The sequence below is a fragment of the Diadema antillarum genome, unplaced genomic scaffold, assembly GCF_040938485.1.
Source record: "Diadema antillarum isolate AM-2024a unplaced genomic scaffold, OU_Dant_1.0 scf00000038, whole genome shotgun sequence".
NCBI lineage: Eukaryota > Metazoa > Echinodermata > Echinoidea > Diadematoida > Diadematidae > Diadema > Diadema antillarum.
In genome coordinates this window covers 1,070,893-1,083,109 of record NW_027270927.1, presented here as the reverse complement: position 1 = coordinate 1,083,109, position 12,217 = coordinate 1,070,893, and the positions used below count along the sequence as shown (strand labels likewise).

Here is a 12,217-nt window from a genome sequence, read left to right as displayed (position 1 = left end):
AAAATGTATTTAAATCTTAAAGGCGCGTCTCTCCATTTTACAGCATAATTTTACATTCACTGGTCCCTCTACATTATTGCCTACATAATAAGCTTGAACCAAGGTACGGTCATTGCACTCTTATTTACATCATAGTAACTACTACATCAAAATTTACAATTTGATCTATTGTCACCAATCAATTTTTTTAATCAAAACTCACTCAAATAAAAGACGTACCGCGGATCATTTTTAAAGGGTTCTTAATGCCTTTATCCCATCAATTTGTTATTTAGTTAAAAGAATTTATTCCAAATAAAAGATTAAAAAACTCAAGGGGCACCGCCCCGGCAATCTCTTGTAGCATCATCGTGCATACGACCCTTACAAGGTCACACGGTTTTAAGCTCGAAGACAGTTTATTGGTAATAATAAATGGCTATTTCTGTCCTCTTCAACCGTTCATTTTTTCCAACTCTCTTCCGCACCACAGGTAGCGCATTTTATCAGATGTGTTTGGTTTTTGTTTATGTATACCTCGACGGCAACCTGTAGGAATGTACGTAGATGGAGTATCCGAACAGATCAAACAACTCAACAACCGTCAGAATGCTTCCTCCTAGCCACAACCCAAGGGAGCCTCCGATGTCACCTGCAAGATTAAAGAGAAATTTTGAATTCAACTTTGAACAATGCAGATAGATTATTCATTATTATATGACAAACTGAACTCATATAAACAAATGTACATGTGGAAATAAAGCAGTCGTATTTTTGAGTGTTTGTGTTTATGTATTGAAATGTATATTTGCAGATATAATTTCATTTTTCTTTATTAAATCATCTGGTTGTATTAATATACATATATGAATACATAATGCTCCTATACATGTATAACAGAAGAAGGCGTAGGACGCCGAAAGTTTGAGTAGAATACACTCATGATTTATTCATTGCATTTCAAGTTAACTTTTCCATTTCTTCGTAGAGCCAATACGTCAAATCTCAAATATATGACCCTGCATCACAAAACCTACAAAAAGTCGCCAGACATGCATTTTTAGTTAAGAGCAGATTCTGAAAGAGCAGACTTTAAGCTTTAAAATGATGTATAACTCAATTCAAATAGATTCTCCTAATCTATCCTAATATTGGAAAGAGAGCACACACTCTGGAAAGTGTGAACTGAGAAAAGAGTCTCTGAAATACAAGGTCTATTCAAGCGCTTAATCTTTACCAAACCATGCTAGCTGTGCTATGAATGGAACAAAAAAAAAGGATGTTAACCACTGGAGCAACAACAATCAAAGGATTATCAGATTAGGTTCAAATTGAGCACGCTTTATCAAGACATTCTGCAGATGATTACTGCCAACTTTCAGAGCAGTAGCATTATTCTTTCTATAGTTATTGGAGTTGAAAGTGAAGAGTATGTATGTATCTGTACAATAAATGTGTATATGTATATATATATATATATATATACACATTGTTTGGTGTCTTGTCTCTAAAACATGCGCTTAATTTCCTCGCCAGGATAAAGCGTTTAATGCCATTTTAGGTTTTAATCTCATATATATAATAATCACTGTGTCCTGTCTATTCGTGAATGGGTCTCTGGCATATCCCTTCCACTGTTTGTAAGTCCTTCCTTCCTTGGTTCATTGAAGTCTTTCAGGTGCACGTGTTCGTTATTTTCCATAGTTACAAATAGGCTAACCCAGGGTGGTGGGATTAAAACTCACCTCCCTGGTTAACCCCAGGCAGTTCATAGATTTATTCTACTCTTTATATATGTAACACAGTTCCCTTTATAAGATCGACTTACTCAAAAGAGCGCATGAGGTGTAATCTGCTTGCTGCGATATTTTCTGGACGGAAAGATCTCTCATGAAGATATTTAATGCGCAGAAATTTGACCTGAGAAAAAAAAATATTTCCATACATTAAAAATCATAATTCATTTTCTTCCATTTTGAGGATACTTGTGAATAATTAATCGCGTGGATCTGATATTCAAAACATAATTTGCAATAACGTTTGCTGTTTAAAGACAAGTTAGACTCAGGGTAAAATCTAAGGCTCTTATGCTTCGATGATAGCATAATTGCATGCTTCTGCTTTCAGTGTCATTGATTATTGTGCATTCCAAGATTATGATGCGTCGTTTTTCACTTCTACACAAATATTCCATATTACGAGAAAGAAGTGAGTACACTTAAATGGTATTCTCTTTTGGCATTCACTACAGCGTATCCATGATCAATCCATTGCATTGTATGACACTCATTTGTCGACACTATGAAATTCATGAAACAAACCAGGATAATTTATACGTACGTCACTGTTCTCAATTATGTATGTCGGTTTTTTTTTTTCTTTCTTTCTTAACACTCGTCTGTATTCGTCAGTCGATATCGGAAATTAAAGACCAAAAAATTAGCATGAAAATGAATAAAACACTTACCGGATATCGGATGGAGTAGAATCAAATTCCTCGGCCGCAATATCAGTCCAAAAGTCAGATGGGTAGGTGGAAAATGAGACCGAAGCTTCGTACTTGCGGACGAAGCAGGGCATGGGGCAATCGCAGTCCATAGATTGATTCCCTATAAAACAAATAAAACGTTGCGTGAACACGATTTTGTAGTCATCGCAGCTTTTATTATGTTAGGCGTGTTGAAGTCACTAACGCTATACATAACATATTATGACAAGACTTTGGCAATAACTGTATTCAAACATTACTGAATGAATGATATTGCTTACCCAAGACACCTGCATGAATGATGGGTTGTAATGCCGATTTAAAAAAAAAAAAAAAAAAAAAAAAAAAACCTTATGAGTGCATCCTTTGGAAATTCGTTGAATGTGTATCTAGTGATTATATACCGTCTTACTGAGTGATAAGTATAAGATATTCGACAAAATTTTCGCCCTGTCTGCATGTATGAAAAGCAATAACTTAATTACGTCTGTTCTAATTCTAGCTTCTGCTGTCTTACCTGTACCTCTGAGGATACATGTGAAATACTCGTAAGCTGTACACTCTCTTGCTTCGCCTGTGTATCGTATAAACATGAAACGAGAAGAAAAATATTCAATGCGATCTTGTGGTGTTGAACGGAGAAAACGAGGAGCAAATGTCATTATAATGTTTTCCTCATGGATGAGTAAAATCCGATTCATCACACAATACTGCATTATCCAAGCAGGATAAAAGATGATGACTCGTGCACGGTGTCTTTTGACCTTTCATTGCCACATTGACTATCAGTCGGGTTCGTATCGCTAAGTATGTGGACTTCGATTACATTTTTACGACACTTTCAAAACAAATATTTCTATCAGGGTGACTATGCAAGCAAAACTGTTGAGCATGGATAAAATATGATTACAAAGACAGAAACGTAGATATTTATATCTATATATATATATATATATATATATATATATATATATTCATTTATCTATTTATTTATCTATTTAGTCATTTAGTCATTTATTTGTTTCTAACCTTTAATAACATTTCAGCAATAAAAAGGTAAAAAGGATGTAGCCAATGACTAATCCTAGCTTATTTGTTGCTGTATTTTTTTTTTGTCTCAAACCCCTTGAATACAATTTTGATATTGACGTGCTAACTGCACTATATAGTTGAGACATTATGTCCATTACACGCAAATATTCGGAACCTTGTCATCTTCAATATGATAAGCCAAATGCATTCTGGCTGTTTGTTTCTAGTCAAACAGGCTAGTTTTAGGAATTGGGTCTTGCCTATCAATTCACGTGGGTAATTTTTCAAGTTTGACATTTACAGGCGCAGAACTAAATGTACGTGTAGTTTTTTCTCCATTTTGTCCCTAATTCTTCAAACTTTTTAGTCTAAAAAGTAGCAATTCAGGAATTTGTATGTTCTATCATACTTCTGAGTTAGTAGGGAATACTCATAGTTTGAATTGGTGTAGTCATTTTGCAGCTAGGTGCTAGAACCTCATCTTTAGGATCCCGCCATATCTAAGGGGTTTTGCGATGCGAAGTGCTGTCTAGAATGCTTACTTACCCTTCATAGCCTTGGTTTTACAACCGCACTGCCTGATGTAGACGTCTGATAAACACTCCAGTGCACACGAAGGGTAGGAATAGGTGTCGTAATAATTCAGCGTTTTATTTCTGCATTCTCCGACTGGTTCCTCCAGATTCCTCACCTGGTGTATTATGATCCATATAAACGAATTGATAAAGAAAGTAATAAATAATTACATCAACAAAATGACAACAATGATGACGTGTTTGCATTTTGTTACTACGTCGGGCATGTACCACATCAAATAATGAGGAGAGAAAAATTTAATGAAAGAATGATTACAGGAGTAATAGGTTTACACGTGTTGCTTATAGTGAACATAACACCAAGATGAAATTCTGTATATATAAATGTGAACATAACATCAAGATGAAATTCTTTGCTCGACATGAGGTGAAAACACGATGTGGTCATATGATCAAGCCAAGAAGATAGTGTCAGTGCATACAGTGAAAAAAAAAAGTATATTGGCACGATCACTTCCATTTTGCTCGTTCTGAAAGTTTTGGTTTATGGTGCCAGGTAGAAGGGATATAACAGTGAGCCCTTTCTTAAAAGCGTCAATCTCAGAGCGCCTATAGGACCATAAGGAGTATGCTATGTGGTGGTGTCTGTTAGACTCCCCCGTACTTACCAGGGCACCTGCAGTGAGTTACTCTATGGTTGCACTATGAATAATGGTATGATATCATACTCGCATGCACCGTGCCTGCAAAATTCATACTGTTGTCAGGTCAAACTGGTAATGCTCATATATATCAAGGGATGGTACAGTACCGGTGAAGATGAAAATTGGGCTTATGCTTCTTCTTTTTTGCGAGATACCAAGAAAACACTTATGAAATAATACAGAGCATACCATTTTAAGAGGAATACAGAGTTTATTTGATAAAAATCGGGGTTGAAATAGATGAAACATCCAAAAACACAGTAAAATGAAACGATTGTAATAAAATGTGGGTCCCACACTTTATTAGGATCACTCTGTTTTGGATATCTCAGCCATTTCAAAAACAGTTTTCATCAAATAAACGTTGAAATCCTCATGGAATTACATGCTCTTTCATATTTCATAAGAGGGTTCTCACTTTCTCTCCAAAAAATGATAAAAACCTGAAGTTAAGTCTCAACCAAAATTACACTATATACGATAACTATATCCTTCTACACAACAAAATCTGGGAACGTTTTTTGTCAGCATTAGAAATAATAACACTGATGAGTGGAATTCGATTGCAACTTAAATACATGCAAAGCGAAAACGGGAGAATGAGAAAGAGATATGTGTACAATACCGCACCTCCACAACATCCACTCCAACAGTAGTCTGAACTCCCGTTCCGATGGAAAACCCCTGTCCTTCAACTTGGGGCTCCGTCCCGCGGTCGTAGAGAAGAACCTGAAAGCCAGCTCCGTATCTCGTCTGTGGCTGGAAGAAATAATCCTCCTGCTCCGCGCTGAGCACGATTTCGAACCCATACAGCCTCCCTGAGTGGATGTGTGAGAAGGCAGAGAATGGAAATACCCAATCTTACACCGAACTTTGAAGTACAGCTCTCCTCTGATTGGTGGGAAGTGTGCGTATACATGTTATAAGGAACCTCATGACAGTTCCCCTGGAAGACTCCTAAATGAGGATAAAAACTGCAAGAGAACGCAGGTACTAGTTTGTCTTCCTACCGTTACTGAAAGGGGACTATCAAGTCATTGTTCTGTATGAGGTATCAAATAAACGTTTCTAGCATTAAAACTGCCTTTACAAGAATCACGTGCGTACGTTTTTTTGTGTCATTCCTTCATTTACAATTTAATGCTATTAAAACACTTTGAGCATTTACTTTCTAGACATCTTAGAGAAAAAAGGAAAAAACGCATCATCGCATGACAGCCTCATTGCCTTTGTTCAATGAAATAAAATGCAGTGTTGATAGCAGTCTGAATGCTCACAGACACATTCATCTATTCCATAATATCACAACAATTGAGTTGCGCGCTATAAAGTACTGATATCCCTTCCAAGACTTGAGTACTAAAACTTATATTCAACTGTTTCTTCTTCTTACCTGGCGAGGAGACTACTAGACCTTCTTGTCCGTTGTCGATGTCATTGAACACGAAGCAGACTCCCCAGTCGGTCATTCGAACCGTCATGACAGAAGTGTCGTAATACCTCTGATTCCACTTGATACTGGAACAGAGAGAGTGGAATAAAACATAATTATGTATGACAACAGCTATAAGCATGCAATTGTCTCGGTGATTATTTCCTTGACAGTTCTGTAATTTCAGGTGAAATTGTGACTACTTTTGGTTAAAAAAAGTCAAAATAACTTCTTGACAGTCCGTGATATTCAGTTACATTTTTTTTTTCATTCTATTCTGCAATTTCGATTGGTGTGAACAAGTAAACTTGATACAAAACACTTCTTCGCTTATGATGTTACATAAACACGTGATACATGATAGCGCATCGCAGTTCAGCATAACGAAACCAAGATAATTTTATGTCACAAGATGTCAATCCAACAAATACTACTTACTGTATATGTCATATTGTTTAAAACAATGAAACGCGAAGGAACTTTCAGTAAATCAACCTCAATGTCAAATCTCTAATCTCAAAAGAAATTCAGAAGTTTTCATGACCTTTTACTTTACTTTAAGAGGTTTGTTCTCTCCTGAATTACTCTATCGTGAGAATGTGAAGGGAGATCTTATAAGAAATGTAAAATTAATCAGCAATTTTTATTCCAATAACACAGTTATTTTGGACTTTAGTTTCACGTGTGTATGTACATAATTATAATGTTGTATACATTGTAGTTTCCCTTGAATTTGTATCAACAAAACTGGGCTTTTGAAAATTAGAATCTCATATGAAATTTGAAATAAATCTTACTGTCTAACGGAATCATTGAGCTGGTGAGCGAGCGTGTAGTACATGTCGGTCATATTGTACGATGACAGGACAGACTTGAATTCGGTTACATTCACTGATTCGTCCATCGTTTGCCAAGTCGTTAGAAACTTCCTCATGTCGGTGTCATTCAACTGCGACGACCTGTGAAGTTAGAAAAGTGTTTGACACATTTTTGTTTTACTCTGGGTATCGATTCAAATTGTTTCATAATCTATGTTACAGCTTTGCGTTTCAACCACAGGAACCAAGATTTCCTTGCCACGCTATGCTTTCATTTAAGGCATAATTTACCATTTGCAGTTGAAGCAAAAACCCCAGCATTAGTGTTTTAGAATAGTTCTAAAATGTGTGTTAGGAATAGAAACAACCGCTGTAAAAATTTGAATCAGTATGACCGATGTTAAGCTTTGTTAGATACACAAAATGTGAACACTAGTTATGATAAAAATGTTCCCAGACTAAGCCACCTACAGTTGCGGTTTATTGAGAAAAACACTGATATCTCCTCATATTTTAGCCTTTATTGAAAAAAAAAGTTTATATAGTAGTATGTTTTGTCATACAACAGACCTACCCATATGCATCAAATGTGATATCTTGAACATTTTTGAAATCACTGCTCCAAAAGGCAAATAGGACCTGTAAGAATTTGTATTCTGAAACACAAAGTGGTATGAAGAGGAGAGAAAATCTGATTTGGATTTCATAGCAACTTTGTGCTACCACACATGAAGAGGGAATGGATCTGTTAAGAATTATTTTACGCATCTGAATGATAAACCACAAATTGCTCATAATTGAATAGCCTGAAAAAAAGGGGAAAGAACGCGGGTGCCAGGGTGACTCATCTGTTTCCAACTTCTCCTTTCTCTCTCTCTCTCTCTCTCTCTCTCTCTCTTTCTCTCTCTCTTTGGATTCTAAAATGTCAACATTATAAAGTACTAGTAATTGCCTTAACCGATAGAGCAAAGTGAAACCTCTCCAACAATCACGACAATCACTTTTTTCATACCAAGGAACATTCTTAACATCATCATTTTCAAAATCCATATTTTCTTTACGTTCTCTTAATGTCCAAACAGGACAAAACACAAATATCTCATAAAGAGGAATTACAAGAAAGGAGATAAGTTGCTTTGCAATTAAAGTCTCCATGTGGTTGAATTTACAAAAAAAAAATGTTATGTCATAAGAAACTGTGAAAAATATAATATTCTATTGACAAAGGATACTGATAGCATCTGTGTTGTCCAATAAAGGTTTCTTCAGTTTGTGTGTTGCAATAATAATTGTTGAATTGTGTTAATTGTTGTGATCTGCGGGTTTCCCGACGATATTACCTGAAGGCGTTGATATTACAGATAGCGACGGATGGAAAGGGCACGGAGTCCTGATACTTGTAAACCACATCCACACTCACTGGCCTAGACATATAGTACAGGATCCTGTTGATTATCTGCTGCGTAGATACGCCACAGCAGGTGAGCACAACTAGAAGCCAAATAGTTCTGAGGGAGAAGTAGTCATGTTCCAATTAAAAGAAAATTAGATCATAAATCCTTACAGGGGTTCTACTGGCAGCGCCTGTAATGTATATTCAAATCATTCTTTACCATTTGCAGATGAAACAAGAACCTAGCTTTAGTGCTTCAAAATAGTTCTAAAATGTGAGTTAGGAATAGAAACAACCAAAATAAAAATTCTAATCACTATAATCAATGCTAAATCTTGTTAAGTATACAAAATATGAACAATGTAGTTATGATAAAAATTGCTTATATTGACTTTACCGTCTACAGTTATATTTTAATGAGAAAATTAGTGATATCTCCTTATATTTGTGGGTTTCAATGCATTTTTTTTTGTTCATATGATGGGGCGTTTTGTGATTCAAGTGACCTGCACATAAAATGAATAAAATGTGATAACCTGAACATTTTTTACACCACTGCTCCCAAAGGTAAGCATGACCTTTAACGAATCGTATCACACTTCAGGCAACAAGATTTCAAGTTGACATTAGCAGTTATTTTCTGAACACATTATCAAGTTCCCATTTCTGTTGCTTTATTCTTTCTCTTTGTTTATTCATTTCTTCGGGGTAGGGGTTTTAGGGGGTGAACACTCGTCATGTGTCCTTGCATTTTGTGTTAAAAAGAAGAGGCGATATGTTTTTGAAATACAAGAAAGATACACCGATTGTTGATAACCTGATGGAAGGCAAAGTATCTAGCGGACAAAAATCACACACAACACATCTACACACACACACACACACACACACACACACACACACACACACGCATACATAAAACACATGTAGAACGAAAAAAAAAAAAAACAAGTTTGAAGCAAACTAGAGAGCTTGAATATCATCCGAGTCTGGGAGACCAAGAGCAGGTATGGATATCACCAATACATTCTGCTAAATATGCAGTTTGTTGTTATCGATGTTTATTAACGCTCAATGGAAATATTTTGCAGGATGTGATCATACAGAAATTACTAAAACATCATTCCCCTTTGCGTGATACATTGCCAAGACCCTTGACCTAAACCCTCTGTTCTTTGAGCAAATTTCTCTCTTACACATTATTAATAGAGTACCGTCTATACTTTTCCTTAATTTAAAATCAAGTTTAATCATTTCAATCAAACGTTATACCTTCGCCACCTGACTTCCGTTGGATTGCAAGCGTACTTCAGCCCAGACAGGCTCACAGCGTCCGGAATGTACCTGTAGAATATGGCGAACCAAGAAACCTTGTCGCGATAAGTCTGAGGTTTGGCAGGTGCGTCCAGTCCAACTTTGCCATCACTGACCACGTCTATGACGGTCTGTTGCTTGGCAAACTCCTTCAATGGGTGGACATCGATGTGGGTGATTGGCATGATGGGACCAGTTGTTCGAGCTGCTTTTGACCTGCAAGTGACAGTAAAAACATTAACATGATTAAGTACAAGTAGTTTGGATCAATAATGTGTTTGTTGTTGTTGTTGTTGTTGTTGTGTTTTTGTTTTGTTTTTTGTTTTTTGGTAATTAAAGTCACTGTTTACCATTGGGAGTAGTGATTTAAAGATTTTCCAGTTATTATAACTCATGCATAATGTGTAGGTCAGTTGTATAACAAAACATCGTACCAAATACAAATTTTTCACTTAAGCCTAAAATATAAGGAGATATCACTGTTTTTCTCACTAAATCATAACTGTAGACGATTAAATCTCGACAATTGTATCAAAACTAGTATTCACATTTTGTATATTCAACAATACCTAACATTGCTTATACTGATTAAAGTTGTTGTTTTTTTTTTTTACACTGGTTGTTTCTATCCCCTAGAACTATTTTGAAGCACTGAAGCTGAGTTTTTGTTGTTGTTTTTTCATCTGCAAATGCTAAACAATGTCTTTAAGATAAAAGTGATGGAAAGGAGCAATTTAAACTGGCCATGTAGGCTTATGTAAGGTTATCGACCAATTTCATTCTCTCTTGATCTTAACAGAGCAAATTACGCACCAGCAACAACAACGACCGAGGAAATACACCACAAAATTGTTTTGGCGCCGTAATGAACGGGGAAAAACAATGAAAAGTATGCTTAGAAAAGAATGTTGGAAGCTTGGAAAGAAATATATGAAACATAGTGCAGATCTTACCTTTTTTAAGGAAATCCTTTAAGCTAAGTTTTTGACTGACGTATGTTCTTCCCTGTGCAGGCGATCTGGAATCGAATGCTATCGATCTCCTCTTCAGAGAACGTTCATTAATCTTTAGGCGATGATGGTGCCATCCTTTCGGTCCGTCACCATGCCAACGGCTTTCGTTAAAAAGGGAAGGCAAATATTGTTCGGTATTTAATTGACGTTCGTCCCCCCTCTCTCTCTCTACCCCCTTTTAAATCGCGCTAATGCCAACTCCACATCATAATCTTAAATTAATGAGGAAACGTCGAGTGCTCAGGGTTATATTGATAAGCTCTCGATCTGTATAATTCGGCTAGAAGAGCAGAGAAATGCTCAATAAAAGCTCAATAAAGGCGGATGATAGAAATTACTATCGTGATTTCACTTTCCTTCCACTCATAATTCGATACATTGCAGTTCATCTACACACACTTTGGTGGTAATAAAATGCATGGTCTTGTCAAGGAGAAAAATTGATAGTCAGAATCCTTTTAGGTGATGAAATCATTTTGATTATCTTTTATTTTTTTACTTCCCTGCATGGATTCTTCTCCTTTTTTTTTCCAACTTCATGTATTCCGTAAATAGGCCTACCATGAGAATTGTAAAAGGACTGATATATGTTAATCGCATGAACTTTTGCCTTTCATTCAAACCTTTGCACCTTTATGTCAGGCGTCATGTTCAGTATCTGTTTGAGTTAGCATGTGTCCGTCATGTAAATGTTCCTGTACAGTTTTTGGCTCTGTTTAGTTTTAATTTGTATTCTTCTACTTTTCTTTCTGTTTTTTTTTTTCTGTCTGCTCTCAAGCATAAGAAGTTGACTGTATAGGCACTATTTACAATTTTCAAGTGAAACAAAAACTCAGATTTACTGCTTCAAAATAGTTTTAAAATGTTAGTTAGGGAAAGAAACAGCCGATGTAAACATATTGCTAAGTATACTCAATGTTAGGTGTTAATACATAGATATAAAGAAAATGAACATATAGTTTTATTAAAGTTGTATGTAGGATAAGCTGTCTACAGTTATGATTTGAGAAAAGTGGGGATACTCTGTATTTTTAAAGCTTTATTGTGAAATCTTTAAATATTATGATAGGATGTTTTGTGATACAACTGACCTAAACATGTGCATCAAATGTGATAATTCGAACATGTAGAAATACTTGCTCCAAATGGTAAATAGTTCCTTTAAATTGGTTCTGTTAAGAATAAAGAAAAGATGAATATGGAGATTACAACCAAATCATTACAAGCATACTGGTCCACAACTTTTTGATTGATTAGGATAGGTTCACTCTAAAACTGTGTCATCGTGTAATGTAGAGAGTCCATGGAATGGAGAGTTCACTTAAAGTCGAGTAATGCGATCTGTCTACCTAGTTTCACAACAAATAGATCCACGGACTATCCGACTAATATGACATACAAAACGTAATGTGACCAAAATTAGATCGAAAGCGTCATATGATGGCTATAGATTTAGGGCGAGTAAACTGCCTGATTGTAAGATTACAATATCTCCCCGTAATGAAGTG

At 35.9% G+C, this 12,217-nt stretch overlaps 1 protein-coding gene across 1 annotated transcript; it reads right to left on the bottom strand.

Annotated features, from left to right (window-relative positions):
- Positions 1–506: 506 nt before the first annotated feature.
- LOC139709628 (acid-sensing ion channel 4-like) lies at positions 507–11,358 on the bottom strand. The gene is made up of 8 exons (XM_071621590.1): positions 11,333–11,358; positions 9,655–9,912; positions 8,330–8,497; positions 6,969–7,130; positions 6,133–6,257; positions 5,370–5,557; positions 4,046–4,190; positions 507–631 (listed from the first exon to the last, which is right to left on the bottom strand). The coding sequence occupies exons 1-8, from the start codon at positions 11,356–11,358 to the stop codon at positions 507–509; spliced, it is 1,197 nt and encodes a 398-aa protein (XP_071477691.1).
- Between the last annotated feature and the right edge of the window lie 859 nt (positions 11,359–12,217).

Coding starts and splice junctions, on each gene's coding strand:
- LOC139709628 (XM_071621590.1), bottom strand. CDS start 11,358: ATGACGCCTGACATAAAGGTGCAAAG. Junction 9,913..11,332: donor CCTGACATAAAGGTGCAAAG/GTTTGAATGAAA, acceptor TGTCACTTGCAG/GTCAAAAGCAGCTCGAACAA. Junction 7,131..8,329: donor TGTAATATCAACGCCTTCAG/GTAATATCGTCG, acceptor CTAACTTCACAG/GTCGTCGCAGTTGAATGACA.